The sequence below is a fragment of the Anas acuta genome, chromosome 2, assembly GCF_963932015.1.
Source record: "Anas acuta chromosome 2, bAnaAcu1.1, whole genome shotgun sequence".
NCBI lineage: Eukaryota > Metazoa > Chordata > Aves > Anseriformes > Anatidae > Anas > Anas acuta.
In genome coordinates this window covers 112,980,850-113,003,804 of record NC_088980.1, presented here as the reverse complement: position 1 = coordinate 113,003,804, position 22,955 = coordinate 112,980,850, and the positions used below count along the sequence as shown (strand labels likewise).

At 45.2% G+C, this 22,955-nt stretch overlaps 1 protein-coding gene across 28 annotated transcripts in view; it reads left to right on the top strand.

Annotated features, from left to right (window-relative positions):
• The window catches only part of DTNA (dystrobrevin alpha), a 217,152-nt gene that overhangs the window by 61,812 nt on the left and 132,385 nt on the right, over window positions 1-22,955 (top strand). For 23 of the 28 annotated variants that reach the window (XM_068671756.1, XM_068671765.1, XM_068671755.1 and 20 more), the window contains exon 2: window positions 21,221-21,380. The exons of the other annotated variants lie outside the window; for them this stretch is intronic. In XM_068671756.1, the coding sequence (XP_068527857.1) occupies window positions 21,361-21,380 (20 nt within the window). In that variant the 5' untranslated portion in view covers window positions 21,221-21,360. The remainder of the gene's footprint in view (window positions 1-21,220; window positions 21,381-22,955) is intronic. 28 annotated transcript variants of the gene reach the window in all.

Genomic DNA, 22,955 nt, shown 5'->3' with positions numbered 1-22,955 from the left:
CTACATTCCAAAGAAGTTTAAAATCTTGGCTGTGTAGTCGCTAGTAACATCTGTGGCAGTTGCGCTCTGACTTAAACATCAAAGTCATTTAGATGGATCAGCTGGGAAATGGGTTTAGGATGTCAGCTCAAGTGGTCTCACTGCTAACATTAAGCAAAGCTGTGGAGATGAAACTTGGCCTCTGGCTGCGTGCTCAGGGAATTGAAACTCCTGCGCTCAGACGAAGTTGGTGGTTCACAGGACGCGTGGTACCATGAGATACGCCTCTGGTCCCGTGAATTCACACCTTGCGTAGCAGAACAGAAAAACAGTTCTGTTGTAGGCACCAAACAGGGAAATTGGTAGTCTCATTCAGTAAAAGTGCCATTGCGCATGTCGTCACCTAATAGGTACCACAGCATATACCGAAAGTACTGCTTTGAAAAATACGATCTTGTCTGAGGTTTTCCTTTCTAGCGAGAAGGGTTTGGCGCTGTCAGTCCTTCTACACTTGGGAACACAAGCGAGTTGTTTGGAGAGCATCTGTGTTCTTATACTCTGAATTCTTCCTGCCTCAGTATCACCTGTGTTCATTTAATAACCCTGATCTGGAGTTTAGAATACTTGAACTTAAAATACGGGTTCTTAGGGAAACTTTTAAAACTGAAGCACCTTTTGTGAGGCACAACAGCTTTTTAGGTGTTCTTTTTACCCATTGTCTACTCTTGCCAAATTGTTTTGTTTTTTTTATGTGCATATCCCGAAGGATGGCAATTCCTTGGGCAGGGATGCTCTTTGTTTCTTGCTCCCAGCATATGGTCACTGCTAGACAAGTTGGTCAGTTTGCCCTGATGGGGTCAGATTCTGGCCGCTGAGAGCATCTTAGAGTGCATTTCATTTTTAAAGAATTAGCACAGAAACAGCGAGTTTAAAGGATATGATCCTTATCAAAGTAATTTTAGGTCTAGGCAACCTCTGTCAGGCGTCTCACTTCTGGTTATGGAGGGCATGCATTCCAGAGCGCAAGGGAAGTGGCAAATCTTTCAGATAAATCAGCTGGTCCGGAATTTATTATTATTACTGTTATTATTATCACTTGGAAGGGAAAAGGCTGATTTTGAAACGTGACCTTTTCTCTGCAGTGTGCTAGTTTTGCATCACTTTGGAAGGAGCTCTGGCATCCAGATTAACACATCTAGCTGAAGAGGTAAAGAGCTCGCTGTTTTTATTAGCTCACCAACCGGGCCCCTGAGGCTATGTCTGTTCTAGGGCACATGCCGCAGAGTCGCCTCTGGCACGTGTGGGTGCCCACAAGCAGGCAGCCTGTTGGCAATGTCTCTGGCCTGTGCAAACTCCCAAACTGTGCCCAGCAGCTCTCTGGAAGAAAGACAGTTGTTTAGGACCTAGAAACACTCCAGAGGCTGCTGTAATGCGTCAGTGGTGTAGGCAACCCAGTTTCACTCACTGGTACAGGCATGGTCTTATCAGGGAGGTAGAACCAAATAAAGAAAAAGCAGGGATTTGGTTCCTGCCACTCGCCAGCATGTTTGACGACATCTGTTATGAACCCTGTTGCAGGCTGTAACAGATTATTCAATAACTCTGGGCAAGCTGCCTCCCTGGCAGCTCCTGAGTTCAGTTGGACCAAGTCTTCCCTGGGAAGTGCCAGAGCCCGGCTCGGCTGGTTGTCTTTTGTTGGGCAGGATCTTGCTAGCAGCAGGGTTGTTCAAGAGACACCACACATTTGCTTTGAAAACCAATGAAAATATTTGTGGGGAAATCTCAACGTTGGATACAGAAAAGTTTGTCTGCTGGGCCTCGCACGCTGTAGTCAGTGTGCTGCCATGCATCACTGATGCCCTGCTTGTTTTTAGCCTGCCTGAAACATTTTTCAGACAGCCCCGTGCATGCTGTTCTCAGGGCATTATTTCTTAGTTAAAACCCAACATGTATATTGCTGCTGATACTTATTCTGTGCTTTTGCATGTAAAGATGTTACATCATGGTGAGACCCACTTTAAAAGGTGTTTACTTCCTAATATCTGCTCTGTCAGATGAAGACCCCTTTGGAAAGAGGAGTAAACCATGCACCGATTTCTGGTGTTATTTTTTTCCTATTTAGTCTATATCTGGGATTTTATTTTCCATTGTACATAAAGAAGTATTTGCATTGATAACCTCAGTGCACCTTATATGATGATGTTACTGTGTTGTAAGACAGTGCACATGTGCAAATAGATAATCAATTTAGGTGGGGAAATTTGATTTCGTAATTATACCAAACTTCCAGGGAGTGTCAGCTTCACTCCAAATTGATTCAAATTGTATCAGGATGCTTTTGTATGTAGGTATGAGAGCAATCAGAGTCAGGAGGTCAACTGCAGGACTGGTATTACACAGCTCTGATTCCTTCAGAGAAGAAGGTTTTCCCAAGTCATGGCTTTAAAGAAAACTTTGTTCATGGTCACAGTACTCAGCAGATAATTCATTCGACACAAACTCTTAAAATGAAGTGCACAAAGTTCATATCTCTCCACTTCTACCTGGTACGTGAAAATCTAAGTGTTTGCTAGTTGCCCAACTTGCTAATGTAGCTGCATTTAAATATCATAATCATAACAATACCATCACGGGAAAGCCTAAATGTGGTAGAACCACCCATCTTGCTCTTTCTACCTGATTCACTAAGGTTATTCACACTATCTAGAGGCATGGGGAAAAAAAAAAAACAAAACACTTCTGCGTAGGCCAGCTGAAACTGATGAACACTCTGCAGTCTAGTAATAACAGTAAACATGGTGACATTTTTAGGGAGGTGGATTTATTTCTTTTCTTAGAAATATATTCTGTGCTGAGTAAGCAGGCTAGTCCTGTAGTTTCCGTAGTATAAATCAAAAATTTGATTTGACATATATATTAGACTTATGCTTTGGGCTAACGTTTCTTGTTTAATTTGCAGACATTTTCATTTTCCTTAGAGACAAGAGTCCCTCCCCATGTCCTCCTTGGGTCTTTTAACATGGGACCTTTTGCTTCCAGTTTAGCGTTCGGAGTTTCATGCTCCTATAGCTGGTACTAGCATAGTGTGATCAAATGCCTTCTGAGATGTTTTGATAGTGGTGATGCTGCACGTCAAATGCCATTGCTGGATTTTTCAAGTCGCAGGCAAAGCAGAAGGGTTGAAACCAGCCCGGGACTTGATCCACAGCCTAATATGGATGTAGAATGTATCTGGCCTCCGCGTTTCAGAGGACGTTCGCAGCCTGCCAGCATCGCACTTTGGACCGTTTGCATGATGAATTCATCCTAAGCAGTAAACAAAATGTGGTTAACGCTCTAAATAGACTGCCCTGGTTCCTGGGTTCTTTGTGGTTCAACTGTTTTTTTTAACTTCAATAACAACATATTTTTTTAAACAGTGTTCATGTTTCAGATTTTTGTTGCATTCATGCATATCCACATAGCAGAACTATATAGCACTGTCAAACAGTTTTACTAAAATCTAAACTCTGGAGTTCAGTTCTGCTCTTCTTTTTCTTTATTTATCGGCATTTACAAATTCCCTGCTTTTAAAGTTTGCCCCAAAATCACTCTTTAGATGTAGTATTAACTATCATGCTAGAAAGAGCTGAGCAGTTCCTGGTTAGGACACCCATGGTCTGGGGCAAGCAGCTCTAGGTGGCCCTGCTTGAGCAGGGGGTGAGAGCAGAGGGCCTCCGGAGGTCCTTTCCAGCCTGAAGCCCCTCTGCGATTCAGTTGCTGTCTTCATGAGACTGCTCCAGTTCCCCCGATAGATGCCACTTGAACACTAACTACCAAGGTTGGATGACTGTTTTTCCATTGTATATACGTGCCATGAAGGTTGATTAAAAATCAATATCCCTCTTCGGTCCCACTCCAGACATGCGTGGCAGAGTTGTCTCCGGAGGAAACCTTGGATCTGTGTTCCCAGACCACGGTGTGTGGCCATGTGGGTTACCTGGTAGTGGGAGACCTGGACATCACCCAGCAGCCCAGAGAGTGGTTTTAACAAGTCATATTCACTGTAGGAAAAATCCTTTTGGATCCTAGGAAACGAAGCAGCACCTTCTGCTTTCTTTAAGAAATAGCTTAGAAAAAAAGACGTTTCCTCTGGAATGTTATTTCTGGCCCTTGTTTGTTTGTTTTAAGTAGAAGGTCTAGAGGGAAGAGTCTGGTTTCCCTGCTGTACCTGATGCCCTTCGATAGGGATTATCTTGCTAAGTTTTGTCTCTGATGACCACAGCTAGTAACCAACTCACCAGGTCACACCTGTTCTGCTCCAGTGTATTGAACCTGAGAGTCACTGGAGAATTACAGGGGCTGCTTTTGTTCTGGAAGGCTGAATTACCTAGATCTGATTGCCAGGCTTTGCTAGACATTAACATACTCTTCCACAATTTCATCTGGCTGACCATCATTAGTAACGTGTTCAACCGATGTAGTTGCTTTTTGCTTTTCTCACGTCATGAAATTTTTGAGCACCTACCTTGTTGGTATCTATAGCGTTTCATTTGTAACAGCACTGTGATCATTAGCTAATACGCCTAATTGTTTTAAGGCCAAATGTGTGGGGACCCTCCCCCCCAAAGAATAAGAACGGAGACTGGAAAAATGTGTAGATATTCTTCTCATTGATATCTTCACTGTGATAGGAAATGTTATTTCGGCTTTTATCCCCAACAGAATTGTACAAGTTAATTGTTTTGGAGGTCTGGGAATGTCTTTTTTTATAAAGAACTTCATATTCTCTAAGAAAGTAGTTAATTAACCCTTGAAGAGTAAATGATTTGGGGCAATGAACTGCATTTAAGGTTTTGGTGAAGCTCAATTGATTCTTAGACTTCTTCATAATTTCTTTCAATTTCCAGTGTACGTTTAGCCCCAGACAGGACACCAGTGGGTGTACTAATGCCTAGCAGTTATATGATTTGGAGGGAAATCTAGTTTCCCGTGAAGGTCATGGGACTATCCTGAAAACTACCAGGGGAATTTTTTAATTTTTAAAGTAGTGCAATTTGTTTGTCTCTGTACCTGTAACATTATGGGTACCCATAGCACTGTAAGTTATTTCATTTTTCTCTTGTTCTCCACAATGGTCTTGTAAACACTTAGGTACATGCTTTACTCTGTCCAGGTAATTAACTCTGCCTACAAAAGATGTATTTGTTAGAAATATTATTTCTTCCTCAAATTCCTCAAAGTAGAAGATATTTATTAGTTTCCCACATCAGTTTTAAAGGATTACAGGCTAGCACAAAGGCTGTTAGATTTAGGTTTCTGGCACAGCTTTTTATGCGCTTACATACTCGGTCTTTGGGGCGCAATGGGCCAGGTTAGCTGCATATTCAGAGTGAAAAGTGGAATTAACTGGTTAACTTGAAAAATGTGACATTTTTGAAAAATACAGCTAAGAGTTGTTTGTTTGTTTGTTTGTTTGTTTTTAATTTAGCCTTTTCTGTTGATAGAATACTGTTAAAAGAAAAAATAGGCAATCTTACCAAAGTAGTCTCTGACTGGCATCCAACCACAGAAAGCTTCTCACCACTTCTCTGGAGCTGATGCCTGCCCCGTCAGCGCCCCCAGAGCCCCATGGGGCTTGCGGGGCTGAGCGACAGCGTGGCGAGTTATTTGTAGAGTTCGGAGTCAGAGAATCATGGAACCAGAGAATATCCTGAGCTGGAGGGGACCCACAAGGACCATCAAGTCCAGCTCCTGGCTCCACACAGGACCACCCCAAAACCAGACCCTGTGTCTGAGAGCATCGTCCAAACGGTTCTTGAACTCTGACAGGCTCGGTGCTGTGAGCACTGCCCTGGGGAGCCTGTCCCTGTGCCCGAAGGTATCATGTTTTTCCACAGGGGCCCAGTACCTAGGCCAGTCTTTTTTTGCATTTTCTGTAACAGTTGCCAAGGACAGAAAATAAATGAGAGGGAATGATGTGCTGTAGCATGAACCAGTGAAACCCTGTCTCAAGTAACTGTTGGAAGGCTTGTTTTAGCATCTTGAAAGGAAGCAGGCATTCACGTGTTTTATTTTTAGCTTGCAAGGGAAGAGTTATTTAATGTTCCTTTATGTCTCATCTCTGAAAATGTTCTCACTAAGGCAGGATCTGCAGTCTTGGAGCTAGTTAACCCAAGTCTCGCCTGCCTCTGAAAATTTATTTTCACAAAGAGATATTATTGAAATTGTTTTTTTGCTGTAAAATCTTAAGTAGAACTGATTCCAAACTCCAAAAGCAGCAGAGTGTTAAAATACTTTCTGCTGCTGGCAGCGATTTGTGATTCACAGGCTATGGCCGGCTGCGTTTTGCTCTCAGGAAGTCATAAGCATTTTCAAATTTTTATTGCAGAGTTGCTTGTGGTGCCATTTGCTTTGATTTTGGCTCCCGTTAAGTTATATATAGTTTGTTTACTTAAATTTTTCTGAAGGAATATTTTTGTCCAGGATCTTAATAGTGTTGCTGTGACTGGACATTAGATCTCTAAGCAGAGATGGGATAAGCTATTAATTTGTAGTTAGTGCTGAAAAAGTCTTCCTTCTTTCTTCCTTCTTCTCTGAAGTTTGGTACCATCGCTCGTTCTTTAGGTTACCGAAAATCAGTGAATTATTTATTACACTCCATTTTCCAGCAGCTGGGTAATGAATGGGCTTGCAAGATGTTGCTGGTCAATAGTCACACTCATGGGTCAACGAGCGCTTCTGATGCATCTTTAACCTTCCTGCGAGACTGCTTTTATTTTCCTCACTTTGCTCTCCTGTAAAGTAGCAGCACAGTGCCAGCAGCAATGAAACGAGAGCTGTGATCTTGCTGAGTGGGTAGGACGACCTGCTAAGCGCGTGGTAAAAATAAAGCAGGAAGTCAGTGATTATTAATTTTTTGAAAATACGTTTCAAAAACCCATCTTCGGGATGGTTCCTAGTGCTAACAGAAGGAGAAACTCTGCATCTGGGCAGCGTAATTCCTCATCATCTGTAATATCTTTTCCCCTGCGTATGGCAGGAGCTGTGTTTGTTTCGAGGACAACAGGAGAACCTCCATGAAGGCGGCTTCCCCTCGGCCTGAGGGGCAGGGGTGGCACCAGGAGGCAAATCCGTGGAGGTTGAAGCAGAGGCAGCTGGTCGAGGCCCATTTTCTCTGCCAGAGGGGGACCAGGGCTACTCTGGTGCACAGCGAGCCTCTGCTCTGGGCATCTGCTGTGCCCTGGAGAAGGAGCTGCAGGGTTTGCTCGGGCCCCGTAGAGGAGGAGCGGGAGCAGGCCACACACCTGCCAAGAAAGGGAATCCTGCACGAGTGCTCTGCTCGGAAGAGATTGGGAGCCGGGCCAAGGATTTCATACGTGGAAGATTAAAATTAGACTCCTGCATCCATATGTGCGTTCTCGTTTCAAAAACACTGCCGGTCTTACTTCTCTCGTGCCTTTTATGTAGTCCCCTAATGGGCTAATGAGTCCCCATTTCCTCCAGCTCTGACAGCGGCCCTTGTGCTCGGTGAAAGTAACTTTATCTTTCCTCTCTGTAATCATGCGTGATCACACACGCTGGAACATGGCTCCTGCCTTTCATTTCCTACTCATACTCTCAACGAGTGTCTTTTTGAATCACTTTTTTTAGCAATAAGCTCTCCTCGGGAAAAACAGCCCAACGTGGAAGCGGGCTTGGCTTCCCACCTCTCCTCATGTGGCTGTCCAAAACCCCCAGACCTTCCTGCGCCTGCTGCTGTGGGACCAGCACGGGGAGGTGCAGGCCTGGCTGGGGAGGTGGATGGGATGGAGGATGGGATGAAGGCATGGCGTGGTGAGGCAGGCCCTGAGCCTGGCTGCCAAGTGCTCGTCTCCAGCCTGTTCCTTTCCCAAGCACCAAAACCACTGAAGGGTAAAGAATGAGTAAGGCGGCCAAGGCACGGCTGAGTGACCTCCGATTGCCAAGGATGTACAGTGAGCCACACAAAACTGTTGGTGCAGAAGTGCCAAATTTCAATTTTCCATATCTGGTCAGTTGAATAGATACTTGTAGATGCTTGTCATCATCAGACTGTGATTTCATCCAGTCTCTCGAGAGCTCTGAAGCATCCAAAGACCCAGGTCCTTCCAGAAAGAAAACCTTGTGTTTCAAAAGACTTACTGTATTTTTTGATGTTTTGAATCCTTCTTCAGAAAATGAGTAGACTTCCTGCACTGCCCATTAGAGACTTCTAGGAAATCCCTATTAGTGCTGCTGTTTTCTAGGCAGCCAGGCTTCTGTATCCTTCAGGCTGTGTACCCGCTGCAGGGCTTGAGAGGGGGGGTGGACCTACACTCCCCAGGGACTGCCTGGTCAGTTCACAGTTCTGCTTCAAAGGAAAAAATCCTTACTTGGGAAAACTTCTGTGGACAAGAAAGCAGCACAGCCTCCTCTGTGGCCTGTGTGCCTTGCTGGCGTGGGCTTGCCCACCACACTGCAAGTCCTGGTCCTGGCCCTTCTTCATGCACCACCCCACAGGTGAGCAGCCACCCCACGTAACTTTTGTAGGGAAGAACCTACTCATGCAGAAATGCTGGTTTATTTCCCCTGGAGGAGGATGTAAATCAGGGCTGGAGTTTCCCTTCCCCACAGGGTGCTACAGGGGCCAGGTTAGGATGCACAGGAGCTCCCCATGCCTGGTTTCCCTTCCTCTGGAAAAGCTGCAGGCTGCTGGGTGCAGGCCAAGGCAGGCAGACGAGGGAGCTGATGTGCACGCAGTTCTTGCCCTAACATGGAGTGAGGGCATGGCTGCAGTGCACACCCAGATACAAAAGCTCTTTTTTTATATATCAAAACTAGGAACAAAGCACCTTGTATAGCAAAGCAAAGTTTATAGCTTGCTTTAGCTTGGAAAAAGATTTTTCAGAGCTAGCTGCAGGCATTGTCTCCTAACAACCCTCAAGTGTTTGTTGGAGGTAGTTTATCTCAAGCCATCTTTTCATTTCTGTTTATTTTAAATCGTCCTCGTAGACCTTCAAAATTAAACAAAAGTCATGAATTCATAATGAAACATCCCAATAAAAAAAAAAAAAACTCAAGTGAAATTTGTACATTACAGAGCAGCTCTGCAGCCTTCCCAAAACCCTGCCAGATGGAGGACTTGCACTTTATGCATGGCCTGTAAGCAGTACAGGGATATTTGCAAGGGGCATTAAAAGCAATTACAGAGAGCTGGGAATTATATGCAAAGGAAGGAAGTCTTTTGAGAATCAGGTTTCACAATTTCTACTGCTTAAGGACAGGCTTGTTTGTAATACAGTCTGCAGGAGGTGCACATTTGCGTGTGCGTGTCTGTATAGGCATGTGGGTGTATGTGCACAGCATATGCATTTGAGGAGAAGGAGCTTGCTCTGGTTCATCAGCCCTAAGCATGCTGCTTTTATCCCTTCTTGCACCCTGTGCCCGTTTGGAACAACACAAGCAGACATTAAGAAACTCCCAAGGCAGCGTGCGTGCGTGTGTGAGGGAGTATGAGTAACTCATCTTCACATTCAGCCGGAGCCGGGGTATTGTCAGAGAGCTGAATCATTGCCCGCCAGCTGCCATGTTTGCCATGGCGATAACTTGACGGCGTGCCAGCACTGCTGCCTACAGGCGCTGAGCGGCTGACCTTGCAGCACCATCAACATTCTGTCTTTGGCTTTTGCTGACATACCGTAGGCTCTGGAAAGTGTTTTCAAAACAAATACATAATGAAGTATTGTGCTTGTAAAAGCAATTGTGTTTCCGTCCGTCGGATTATTTTAGGGCATCTCGCCTGCCAAAGGGCAAAGCAAAGGGGCACGCAGAGAGCGTGCAGTACTTCAGATAATGCGAGAGGATCTCTGTGTACAGGAGCAATGGGAATCAAAAGTAACCTTCACAAAATCAGAAGTTAATGGTAAAGTGGCAACTTATCAGCTCTTTGCGTCGTTCTGTTGTAAACCAAATTGTTTTTAAAAGTCACGAGCAAAGCAAGGACGAGTGAACACAGCTCTACAGACGGTGCAGAGAACACACAAGGTCTAAAAGCAAGGAAACCTCTTGATTTAATGCTTGCTGCATGCTCTTGTATGTCTTCTTCAAGCAGGCAGAAACAAAATCACCATCTAAACTAACTTATTGAAATTTTCCATCTAGGCATTTGTCGTGGGGAAATGGTAGAGATGCGGCTTAACTGATGAGGTAAGGGCGTTGTCAGTACCTGAACACAGCAATCCTATTCTTGGCCCTAGGTTTGGGCTGCTCTGTGCTGGGTGACCTGAGGCACTATGTTGATGCACTACCAAGTTGTGGGTCATTACCTGAGCACTTGGTACTCCTGCTGCCCATGGGCCCACTGCCCGCCAAGCTTCACGTGCCCTCTGCTTGCCCACTGTGTTCTCCAGGACCCAGCTCGCAAAGGAAGAGAACAAACCAGGCGCAGGACTCACCCCACACTTGCTTCTGGTTTGGTTGTGGGGACCAGAGGTAGGGAAATGCTGTTACTGACTTTTTTTCTTCTTGCTACCCTTACTAAAATAAATGATTATAGCAATTATTGGTGTCCCAAATGACATTTCCCAGAAGGTTTTTGTGGAATCAGAGACTATAGTGGATGTGTGACAGGCTTTCTTTAAAAACTGCCAAGCTGCACACAGAAGCCGTACATATGGTTAGGTAACAGCAGTTTTAATTTTAGATAAGGGATTGGGAAATGTAGTTAGGGTAAACCTAGGACTGTGTAGGTTAAAACCAGAATGAAAGACGGAACTAACAAAAGTCTGGAGGCTACATCTTTATGAGACACCCCAGTTTTCACTCCCCCTCAGAGATCTATTTTCAGGTGTTGTCAGGAAGGAGAACACATAATTTATACCAAGATATTTCCCCTGGATCCTTCTTAAAGTGCAGTCTTCAAGATTTGTTGAAATCAGGTGAATATACCTCAAGTTCTACTTCTGCAGGTAGAAGTAAAAGTTATCATTATACCATTTGTTCACAATACTGTTTACATTAGTAAAAAATAAAGCCAACTGCAAAAAGCTGCATAAGCAGCTCACAGAATAGCACGAATGGCACATGTGCAGCCCAGCAATGTCTTTGCAGAAAGCTGCACCACTCTGGTTGAGCGATGGAGGTCCTGGTCTTTGGGCCCATCTGTTTCATGTGTCCCTGATGGCCAGGAAATATCCCTCCCGGGCCAACCATGCCGCCCACCCCGTTGTGACATGGGCCACCACCAATGTTCTGCTCCCTGCAACACGGCCACTGCATCACCAGGGCAGTGCCAGGAGCTGGTGGCTGCCTGCTGCGAGATGGCCACTGCATCACCAGGGAGGGGAATTAAGTAGCTGTAACAGCTCAGGAAAGGTTAAAAGAGAATTAAAAGCGGCAGGTCCCATCCACTTCCCATTTTTAAAGAGTCGTGCTCCTGGCTGTAGCTGAGAATTATGGGCTTGAAGGCAAAGTTCTGGAAGAAAAACGCTTGTCAAGTTGGCTGCAGGTAATATTTCATACCTTTGGCATTAGAGACATCCGTGGGGACATCTCAGTGTGAACTGTAAAGACTCGCATAAAAAATGGTATTGTTTACCCACTTTCTAACTTACCTACTGAAAAAGTCTCCTAAAGGCTGTCTGACTTCAGCACATCCTGACACTTGGAGGAGCTTTAAGCTTAAACAGGATTTGCCTAACACGTAGTAGTGAATTACTCTGCCTTTATATATATGGCCACTAAAACTTCAGCTAATGCAGAAAAAAAAAAGTATTTGAGAGAAACGGCAAGCACGTTATATTTGATTCTGCACTGTTTTCCAGTTTGCTTCCTTTTGCAATTTGGTACTGGCTTGTAACTTACAAATTTAGTGCTTGGGCTGCATTTTCCTTAGGGTTTGCCTTTCTCCACGTGTTGCAATGGAATTGTTGAGCCAGACCAGCAAAGAGAAAGAGCCTGAAAACAGGATTTTCAAAGTGAAGATAAAAAAGCTGCCATGGGACATATTTCCAAACCTGAAGTCGCTTTGTGGTGAGGAAGGCTGAGTCTGTGGCTGTTCAGGACATCTGAACGGTGTGGCATCCCAGACTGCTAAGAGGGATAGCAGTCTCTCTTGAAGCTGCCGGGCCTGTGTAGACTAGATAGGATGTCCAAGTTTAGCTTTGAAAGGAGCGTTTGTGCCAGAAAAAGAGGAGTCTTTGATGGCTTAACCGGTAGCAGAGCAAGGGATGGAAATTGGAATGGACTCCAAGCTCTGGTGGGCAGGCAGTGACCAAATCTTTTTACACGTGGCCACCATACAGGTTCAGATTTGGGAAGACTGAGGAGTCAGTTGGGTGGGCTGTCTAAAATGTTTGCCCGAACCAGCCTTATAAAAGAAATCTGGTGCAAATTAGCCTTCTGAGGTACCCCTGAAAGCTCACTTCTCTGTATGATGGAAATAGGAAGTTTTTGTGACAGAAAATTCAGTCTTTCGGTGTCTGAAATTAGTTCACAAGCCACACAGCTTATAATCCATTCACCTTTAATTTCATATAATCCATTCAGCCTTTTTCTAGGAGCAGGGACCAGGTCTTGGTGCATTGTTTTCAAGTTAAATGTTAGCCCGCTGTCTCCTGGGTGGGCAGCAAGAAGGGCTTTTGGGAACGACTTCCCCAGGGCATTCAGAACTGGTTGAGGGACCGTAGGCTTTTACTGGCAGTGTGTAATTGCCAGGCTCACTAGCTCACTCTATTTTTTTTCCTGTTTGTGTGGGCGGGATCACACAGCAGAGACCCTCTCAGGATGCAACTCTTAGTAATTAGGTGAGGAGGATTTCTCTATCAAAGGATTATGAGAAATTTTTCCTTGTGAAAAAAGCTGCTTTGAGACCGCAAGGCAGAACTGCTAGGATGTCCACCAAGTGGTGCCTAAAAATTGCAAACTGTTTTTAAAAATGAACATGGCTTGAGTCTTGGCTTCTGAAACAAAGGGAGCAGCGCATTAGCTGCTCGCTGAGCGGAGTATCGAACTGGACCATAGAAGGAGAAGAGGAGAGTGCCATGGAAAATAAGTCTGTAGGCTGAGCCAGATTTCTTCCTGTTTTTGTGCACAAAAAGGTCTTGTTACAGCCATATCCTTTAAGCCCCGAGGAGACCAGATCCGTAGCCAAGAATGGCTTTTGCATTTCTGATCGCATGCTGCCTCCTCCAGCAGCCGGTGTTTTTCTAAAAATAATCCTGATTTCATACCTTAGCTGATGGACCTCCTAGCAGCCACAATAGACACAACCTCCCTGGAAAACACACGGTAATATGTAAAAGCGTTGGCTGCACTGTGTGCAGCTTCTGCAGAGGCATCCTTCGTAATTTGATTTGTGCTGAGCACAGTAAGCCCACACCGAGCCCTTCCTTGCTGCTTCCCCCACAACAAGCACGTCGCTGCCGAATACCAGGTATCTTATTCAGTGGAAGAACAGGAATTCCTTCTTGCTTTGAAACAAAGAAAATAAGAAGTCACTTGGCAAGGGGAAAGAAGGGATTTGTTTTTCTAGTCCGCGGGGAAATCTGTCAGGCTGAACAGCCTGCAGCGTCTGCTCGGGGCGTGTGATGGTCGCCAGCAGCCGAGGGAGCATCCCGAGACAGATGTCAGTGTGAAAAGCGGGGAGAAAAGCTGCCCTGTGCCGCGGCACATCCCTTCTCGGCACCGGCCCCGTTCCCTAGCTCGTGCCAGGGGTTGCTGTCCTCGCAGCTGCCTGGGCTGGCTCGTTGACGTGTCTGGCTGCCAGGAAGCTCCTGCGCCAGTCCTACTGATGGAGGGGGTGCACCCTTCGTGAGCATAAGGGCTTGCAAAAAGCTCTGGGGTGCTGCATGTGGATCCAACAGAGGTACAAAAGGTAGGTAGGTGAAATATGCTGACGCTAGGTCAAGATGTATTCCCAGCACAGGCATTCATGGCTTGAGGACTTCCCTGAGGCAGTGGTGAGGTCTCCACATGTAACAGCGCTGGTGTGTGGTCAGAGGGTGCTGCAAACGCCCCCCCAGGCTTCGTCCCCTGAGCCAGACCTGTTGGTCCGGGCTGTGAGTGCCCCTTTTCTCTCCATGTTCTCCCCCTGCAAAATAAAAAGAAACTGAACAAGTTTCCAATGCCTAAACTATTGCCTCGAACAAACAAGCTGGGTGGGAGGGGGCCTCAGCTTAATTTTGTGGGAGAGGAAGTATTTCATTTACAATAAAAACCCTTGTGTAGTTGGAAGTTTCCGCAGTCCACCTGGTTGTCGAGACCGGGAGCTGCTCGAAGCCATGTGTTTTGAAGAAAGGTTTCCTGCACCTGCCTGGGAGAGGTGAGGGCAGGGGAGAGAAGAACCAGGAGCCTGGGTGACAGTGCGATGAGTGGGACCTTCCCACCAGCTTCCACAGCAGCTCAGCACAGACAGCTGGTGGGATCCCTTCAGAAGTCCTTCAGCATCACAGGAAGAAGGTCTGCAAGCCAGAATTACCAAATGGATTTAAAAAAAAAAAAAAAAAAAGGAAGGCTTTCTCTTCATCGTTTCCTGGGTTGTAAAACCAGCAATGAAACATGTGACCTCCCATATAATTTTAAGACTTTTGGCCATAATAAAAGCATGCTAATGCTTACGTGCCTAATCCTTCTGTGATTCTACGTTATTCTATGAGTCTAATCTTCAGCATTACACAGAAGTCAGTGTGTCTCAGCACTGCCGTCCTTGTGCTGCACAAATCTGCAGCGTATAAGTGGTCTGTTTTTCTCTCCGCATCCTTCATTTATAAGAGGTTTACCCCAAGAAAGTTGTCACTAATAAACACAGGTGGGTTTAGTCTGACTTATGTTTTCTTTAGAAAAACCTGCCTTTGGAAATCAGCAGCCAGTTAGCTTGGTCCTGCTGTACAGAAACACCCAGCAGCCAAGTCAGTAAAATGACTGCATTTAGAGTGGCGTGGGTAAAGAACGGGTTCTGCTCGTCTCTCGGTGTGCATGGACTCAGTAGGCACTGCAGCCAAATGCAGGGTGTTTGGGGAGAAGAATCAGTTTTAGTTAGATTGTAAAGTGGATAAAGATCAGTATAACTCTGCAGGCTTGGTGGAAGCAGCAAGAACATGGTAACACATCTCTGAAGGGTATTTCTGCAGAGCCCGGGGGGCTGGGGCAAGGGGAAGCCTGGTCTTGAAAAACATCAGCACGTGATGCTTGCTGTGAGTTTGAGGTACTGAGGTAGTCGGAAGCCAAAGCAACATAGAACATCTGAGAAGAAACAAATACAAATGTTGTTGGTAAACAAAGATTTTCCCACAGGCTTTGCAGCTGCTTAGTTTAGAAGTGCAATCCAAAGGGCTGTGATGGGTGAGACGGCTCGGGCTGTCGGTTCACGTCTTACCATATTGCTGTTGAGGTGGGTGGATTGGAAGTCACAATGAGACACTGGAAATTACTACAAAACTCCATAGTTTAAAGGTCCAAAACAACAATTTCAGAGTCGTGTTTATTGTTCTAGTAAATATTTTTTTCAAGCTGACAAAATAAACAAGAAATAAACAAGAGTCCCCTCACCCCCTGCCCCATTGTATATGTAACTAGTGGTCGTAGCATGCACCTGGGTGAGTTGCCTGGAAAACCCTTGCCTTCCACCAGGAGATTATGCCTTCATGTAATTTGGGCAAGGGTTAAGCACTATTAACCACAAGGATGAAAGCCGGCGCGGTTGCCTTAGGGAGCCGGAAGGATGTTTAGACTTTTGGCTCACTTGATTTATTGCTCAATTATTCGACTGCATCCCAACAATTGTGCATGAGAAGCAGCAAGACCTATACATTTCTTCCTGATTTCTATTAACAGCCTCCAGAATAACAGCCTGTGTTAGCAGCTGCTTTTTCCTTTTCATGTCTGGGAAAGCAAGGTTTGAAAGCTTTCATACCATACGAGTGAATTAGGGAGAGGAAGAAAGTGCCCTCGTCTCCAGCTCGGCCTTTATGTCCGGTTATTTGGGCTTGCACAATGAGCAGTGAACTCCAAGGCATGTTGTAATACTGGCTGCTCTTTTCTTGCCCCCTGTTTATGTGGCGTTTTGGAGAAGCTAACAGGCATGCAGCTGATGAAGGATCAAGGGCTGGGTGTTCACGTCTTTCTGGTGTATCGTGCGAGTGATGGGGGAAAGTCAACTGATAAGTGGGTTTCTCATGCTCCTCACGGCTGATATTTAATGGTAATGCTGGTGGGGGCAGTGATGGCTCTGGTTGAGAAGGAATGGTATTTGACAGCATGGAGCGGCCCTGTGGGGAGATGTATTTTGTGTGTTACAAGAGATAAGTTAATTGTCATTTTGTGGGTTTGCACGGTGTGAGAAATGTAAAGTCTCAGGCTGCTGGGAGCAGACGCTGCAGATGTTGTTATATGACACAAGGACTACATGAACTGAAACTCTGGAGAAAACATGCATTAAAGCCTGAGCTGACTCCAGCTGGGTTTCCTAAGCAGCTCCAGAAATGCCTGGTAGGTTCATATGAACATCAGTTAATGTCAGTCAACACTGCTATGATTCACAGGTGAGGCACACGTGCCTTGAGCAAAAAAAGTTTCCTTTATAGCAGCTCATTCCTTTAATCTATTTTCACCATCATTTGCTCCACTGTTGCCCATCTCTTCTGCTCTGACCCTATCTGTCATCATTTCTTTACCTGCTACTCTGCCCTCTTCTTTCTTTTCCTCCTACCTGGTCTCTTCTGACTTCCCACACCCTCCCAGGGAGTCTCCTGGCCACTGCCATTTGCTTTGGCTTGGCTTGCTCTGCTCCCAGGAGGCGTGGGGCTCTGGGGAATGGGTAGTCCTTCCCTTAAATATCAGGCTGGTGCTGTTTGATTTTAGTTCAAAGAGTGGTGGCAGGAGTGGTCTGACAAATGTCTGTCTTGGATATTTCCAAGCTCCTTGCCTGTGTGATTGTCTTATCGCATCAGGATCATAAATGTTCGTGTCTCCAGAAAAAAATCAGTAAGATAGCATGCGCTGTTAATCCCATTTCTTAGGCAAGGGGCTGAGATCAGAACGAAGAGGGAATTTAGCCAGAGTCTCCCAAATTACAAATGTGTATGATAATGCCTTCTTTATGAATATTCTCTTTGTTTCAGTTGGCTTGGATAGTGTTTTTTTAAGCATGATTGCAGAAGATTGTTAAAGGTGGAGTGAACCAGCAGTTATAAGGCTGTTCAGATTTAGAAAGGATGGCTATAAGAGGAGGAAGGAGTTAAGGAATTACAGAACAATCCTGTTATTAGAGATGTTAGCCTTGTCCTCTTGGTATGCAAATATGTCAGTATTAATACTGTGATATTTTCCATCTATCACTGGTTGAAAGCTAAGAGTAAATAACTCTTAACTCAAAATACCATACAGAGATGGATTCCTACAAACATACATCATAAGAGCCCAGAAGTTAGGACAATTGCTTTTTCTGGGTGGCGTTCCAGTTCCAAGACTCCTAAGCTATGGCAACAGAACAAGGGACCCAACATCTGTCTTCTCAGTCATCACTGGATGTCCTGACTACTGGGGGGGTGCGTGGACCTCTCCTAGTCTTCGAATAAAAATTCTACTGTAGACCTGAGAAACCTTTCCAACAAACCTGCTATAAAAATAGGGTATGCAGGTGATGGGTGTTGTGTTTGATAAATCAGCATTTTCTTATTACAAATTCATGTTGGAAAAGGTCCCAGCCAGCTCGGCTTTTCACACTGTGAGAAATGTTCTCATCTTTCGTGTGCAAGTTTTGAACCCTGTTAGCCATGCTTGCTGAGTGTCTAGGCAGATAAGCTGATTTCAATTACCTTTCATTTGATTGCTTTCTATTTGTTTTCAGCTCAATGTCATTTAAAAAAAAAAAAAAAAAAAGACAACATTTACTTAAGATATCTGTACTGGATTTAGCTGTAGCAAAAGTAAGTGAATTTAATCACTGCTGGGGAGAATACAGGTCCAACTCCAACCTCCCAGGAGAATAAATCATGGGGTAAACAAAGATTTTCAGATGCTCTCAAGGGACACAGAGGCAGCAGTACTCCAAATAGTGCCAGGAGTGGGCTGACTGCAGAATGGAGAATAATTCTGATTCCCCTTCTCTCATTTGATTCATTCTCCTTCCTCCCAACTATGTTAAGCAAGAAACATGGTCTGAACAGAAGAACTCTGAATAGAGTCCCCCATATGGAAAATCAGACCTACATGGGCTTTCTGATGCACTCTTCATGAACATTTAATCTCTAGGCTACATAAGGTCCCCAAATGCCCAGCATATTCTCTGAAACGTGCCCTTACTATGTGTCTGTGTAGTGACAGTTTTTTTTTCTGAAACCAATTTCCTTCTGTAAACCAAAAGTAATGTACCCTATGATGAATTATGTTGCTCTTTCCTTATTCCTTCAGACTTTACAGCTTACCTCTTATCCCTCTCTGGAGCAGTTTTTAAAATAAATGTTGTCAGTGATATTAAAATATAAATAATAATTGGTTTTAATGTAAAAGTCACATTTCATTCTGAAGTATTTATGCAAAGTATGTTTTACTATTAAGATAATTTCCATACTGAGACCAACCTCATTGCTGCTGAACTAAAGATGGACAGTGGTTTCGATAGGGGGCAAGTTCGGGATCGTAATGTTCAAAAGAGAATGTAAAAAAGAGAAATCTACAGCTTTTCTCGAACATGGCATGACAGAATGGGCTGGGTTGGAAAGGGCCTCAAAGATCATCCAGTTCCAGCCCCGCTGCCATGGGCACAGATGCCACCCACCACACCAGGCTGCCCAAAGCCCCATCCAGCCTGTCCTTGAGCACCTCCAGGGATGGGACATCCACAGCTTCTCTGGGCAACCTTTTCCAGTGCCTCACCACCCTAAGAGTGAAGAATTTCTCCCAAATATCTAATCTAAACCTATTCTCTTTCAGTTTAAAGCCATTCCCCCTTGTCCTATCACTCCACCCCCTGACACAGAGTCCCTCCCCAGCTTTCCTGCAGGCCCCTTTAGGTACTGGAAGGCCGCAGTGAGGTCTCTTCAAGGCCTTCTCCAGGCTGAACACCCTCAGCTCTCTCAGCCTGTCTTCATGGGAGTGGTGCTCCAGCCCCTTGACCATCTTTGTGGCCCTCCTCTGGACCCACTCTAACAGCCCCACATCCTTCTTGTGCTGGGGGCCCCAGACCTGGATGCAGCACTCCAGGTGGGGTCTCAGGAGAGCAGAGCAGAGGGGACAATCCTCTCCCTTGCCCTGCTGGCCTTGCCGCTTTTGATGCAGCCCAGGATACGGTTGGGTTTATGGGCTGCAAGCACACATTGCCGGCTTATGTTGAGCTTCTCATAACCAACAACCTCAGGTCCTTCTCCTCAGCACTGGTCTCAATATATTCTGCACCCAGCCTGTATTTGTGCTTGGGATTGCCCCTGCCCTGCTGCAGGACCTTGCACTTGGCCTTGTTGAACCTCATGAGATTTGCACAGGCCCACCTCTCCAGCCTGTCCAGGTCCCTCTGGATGGCATCCCTTCCCTCCAGCGTGCTAACTGCACCACACAGCTTTACTAACTTCATTTTAAAAACTAAATAAAGTAGGTGAATACAGTATTTTCCAAGTAAACATGAACTCTTCTGACACAGGTTCTTCAAAAACTAGCTTTAAATTGTTATATCTCTGAAAATTTTGTCATACTTTGTCATTATAAGATTTTATCATAGGCAAAGTAAACTGGTTGGGCTGATGCCACCTGAGGACAATCACAATGGATGTAGGATGACATTCCTTACGCTGTGGGTAGGAGCAACTTGATGCCCTTCATATTTGCCCCTCTTCCGACACAGTGTAAGAGGTAAATGTGTTGCCCTATGTGGTCTGCATTTTGGGCATTACTTCCCCCACCCCAGAAAGCTTTCACTTCAAAATGCTGTAATCCTGCTCTGTTTCATTATGCATCTTTTTACCACAGTCGAATGATCTGTCGTACCGATGCTAGCGTCATGACCTGCCTGTATTTTGGGAGTGCTGCGGTTTCTACAACGCCTGATGATGCCTCGGCTGTGCAGGGTGGCCAGGAGTCCTGGCTGCCTGTCAGACAGACGAGCAAACACTTCATTTGCATTCTTACTCCCGAGTGCTGGCTGACTCTCTCAGTGCTAGTTAAATTAAAACTCTTTTAATCAGCTGCAGCTGTCTTTAACTTGATTACTTTGAATACAATTTCCCATCTATCTTCGCCCAACATTTATCTGTAGATGTATTAATGATATCTGTAAAGATAGATAAGTACAATACCCATTTTATCCATATTTACACAAGTGCTTCTGTTTGGAGGTCAACGCTGTAATTCGTCAGTCATTTCTAATGCGTTTGAATCCCAAGAGGGCAGAATCACCTCCCCTGGCCACGATGCATTTATCTCATCAGGTCACCAGGGTTTTGTTCTGCAGCGCCCATCCTGGAGAATCATCCCTGAGACCAGGGAGTTGTTGGTGACCAGAAAGGCTCCGTCCTTCCTGCTTGCAATTTGAAATACAACAGGGATTCTTGTGCATCATAACCATCCTCTCCCCTGTACAAGCATCCAGTGATGTTGGAGTAGGATTTCCTTTGTCCAGAATCACTCAAGAGGTGCTTTAGGACAATGAATGAGGTGCAGCTTGACAGTGGGATGAGGACAGATGCTGCTTTTAAGATGTTCAAAGCTGGCTAAGGAGAAACAGATCCCAAGAAGCTCGGATAAGTATGGGATTTAAGGGTATTATAGGGGTACTTTAAGACTTTCATTGCAGTGAATAGTAGTAGAGAGAAATCCTCCTGTCATGCTTGATGTTTTGTTAGTTTGCATCTAGAAGAAAGTAGAGATTAGGGGTTCTTGCATGAACAGAGGGAGGAATTCCAGCATGTAGCAATGCCCAGTGGGCAGAGATTCCTCAACACCTTTTAAATTCATCTGTCAGGTATGCAGGAGTCAAACTGCTGGGTTTCAGAGCACTAGCCTGGGGACAGGATGCTCTTCTGTCTTCAGAAAAGGCTGGATCTGGGAGGGAGTAGGTCAGGGCATAGGTCAGCATGTCCTCCAGCTCCCAGTCAAAGTCAGGATTTCGGTCTCTGTCTCTTGAGTGTGAGGCAATGAGTATCAGGGTGCCAGCCTCTCTTCCCACTGGCAACGTACATGTGAAATAAAAGATTTCTAAGGGAAGAGACAGGAGAGAAGTTGCATGTGTTTTTGTACTGCATGTACTATTGCAGAGTTCTTGTCTTTTCAACAGCTTCCCACTGGAATGCATCTTTTGGTGGAATTAGAGAAATTGCAGGATGCACATGAACTGAAACATGATTAGACATAGCTCATATGCCAGAAGATTGACAGTCAGTGCAAGAAGATAGCAGCTTCCATGAGTTCAGTGGTATGTCCACAGACAACTGTAGGTGAGACATTTCATTTTTGCTACAGATATTAGTCCTTCATGTGGTTCTCAGCTCAAAATATGGAGGCTGGGAGAGCACCAAACACTGTGTTTTAGCTTGGCCAGGGAGTTTTGGAGGAAGGGGAGAGAGGGATTGATTGCTATGGTTTTGAACCTCATCTGTCACTTAAGCCAGAAATTAGTTTTCAACTCTTTTTGTTTTCAGGGGAAAATGGGGACCTAAGTATTGCCATATGTGAGATTTTATAAATTGTCTAACATTGTTATTAGAACTGTTTTGATAACAATTCTCTTGGGTTCATAGTTAAAGGTACTTCCTTGCTATGGTGATTGTTTGGTGTAAATACCAAATGTTGCTCTTGAAAGAAAAGCAGCTGCAGTTAATTTTAGATTAAAAAAGAAAAGATTATAAAATATTGCCAAATCAAAGATTATAAACTGTTTTTAAGAGAATACCTTTCAATTTTCCAGCTGACATTAAAAGTAGAATTTAAATTAACTGCAGTGCGATTGCTAAAAATCATTTGAGCACGTCGTTTAAAATGTAATGAAGAAATGTCTTTGTTCAGTGAAAATTAGTTAAAACTACTGTTCCACTTGTATGAATGCGGTCTGGGGTGATGCTGCATTTCTGAGTGATCAGGACCCCAAGCCAAAGGGTTGTCACCTGAGAGAGCCATGTCTTGTATTTGAAGCACCATGCAGCCGTGATGCGGTTCTGATAATAAGACTTGTGCAGCTTTCCTCAGGAAGGCAGGGACCGTTCTGCCTCTCCTGTAATCACCATCACTTTTTTGCTTTCTGCGTGGGCCTCTCCAGAGCAAAAGGCTGCTTATCTTCTCAGATGGAGTGGGGACTTGTTTTTTTGTGGGAAAGCACTGGGAGATGATTGAATTTGTTTTCATTTGCGATACAAGTAGGAAATGAATCCAGCCTGCCAGAGCTGGGAACAGAATGTGTTAACTCTTACAGCGCTTCCTGGCAGAGCCCCTTATGCCAAAACTCATTGTGGGATGTTTTTAGGGGAAACAATGGGATAAATGTCAGGAGATGACAGACCAGATGGCTGGCTTCAGCCTTGCTGTGCTCCCCTCAGCCTTGGCTCCACCTGCACACCCAGGTGAATTACCCAGTGACCCAGTTCAGGGGTGATGCCTCTCCTTCACGCTTCCTATCCTACTCTCTCAACCTCTCGTCCCCGTTTTCCAGCTCCTGTTAGCTGGGGCTGACAGTCCTTCTGTGCGCTGGCAGTGGGGGAGGCTGCTAAGTGTTGGGGCCCACACTCGGGGTAAAACCCCATGCAATGCTACAGGCTGGGGGAAGAGTGGCTGGAAAGCTGCCCAGTGGAAAGGGACCTGAGGGTCTCCATCAATAGTCAGCTGAACATGAGCCAGCAGTGTGCCTAGGGGGCCAAGGAGGCCAACAGCATCCTGGCTTGTATCAGGAATGGTGCAGCCAGCAGGGCCAGAGGGGTGATCATCCCTCTGTGCTCTGCTCTGGTGAGGCCGTACCTCGAGTGCTGTGTTCAGCTTTGGGGCCCTCAGTACAAGGACATCGAGGCCCTGGAACATGTCCA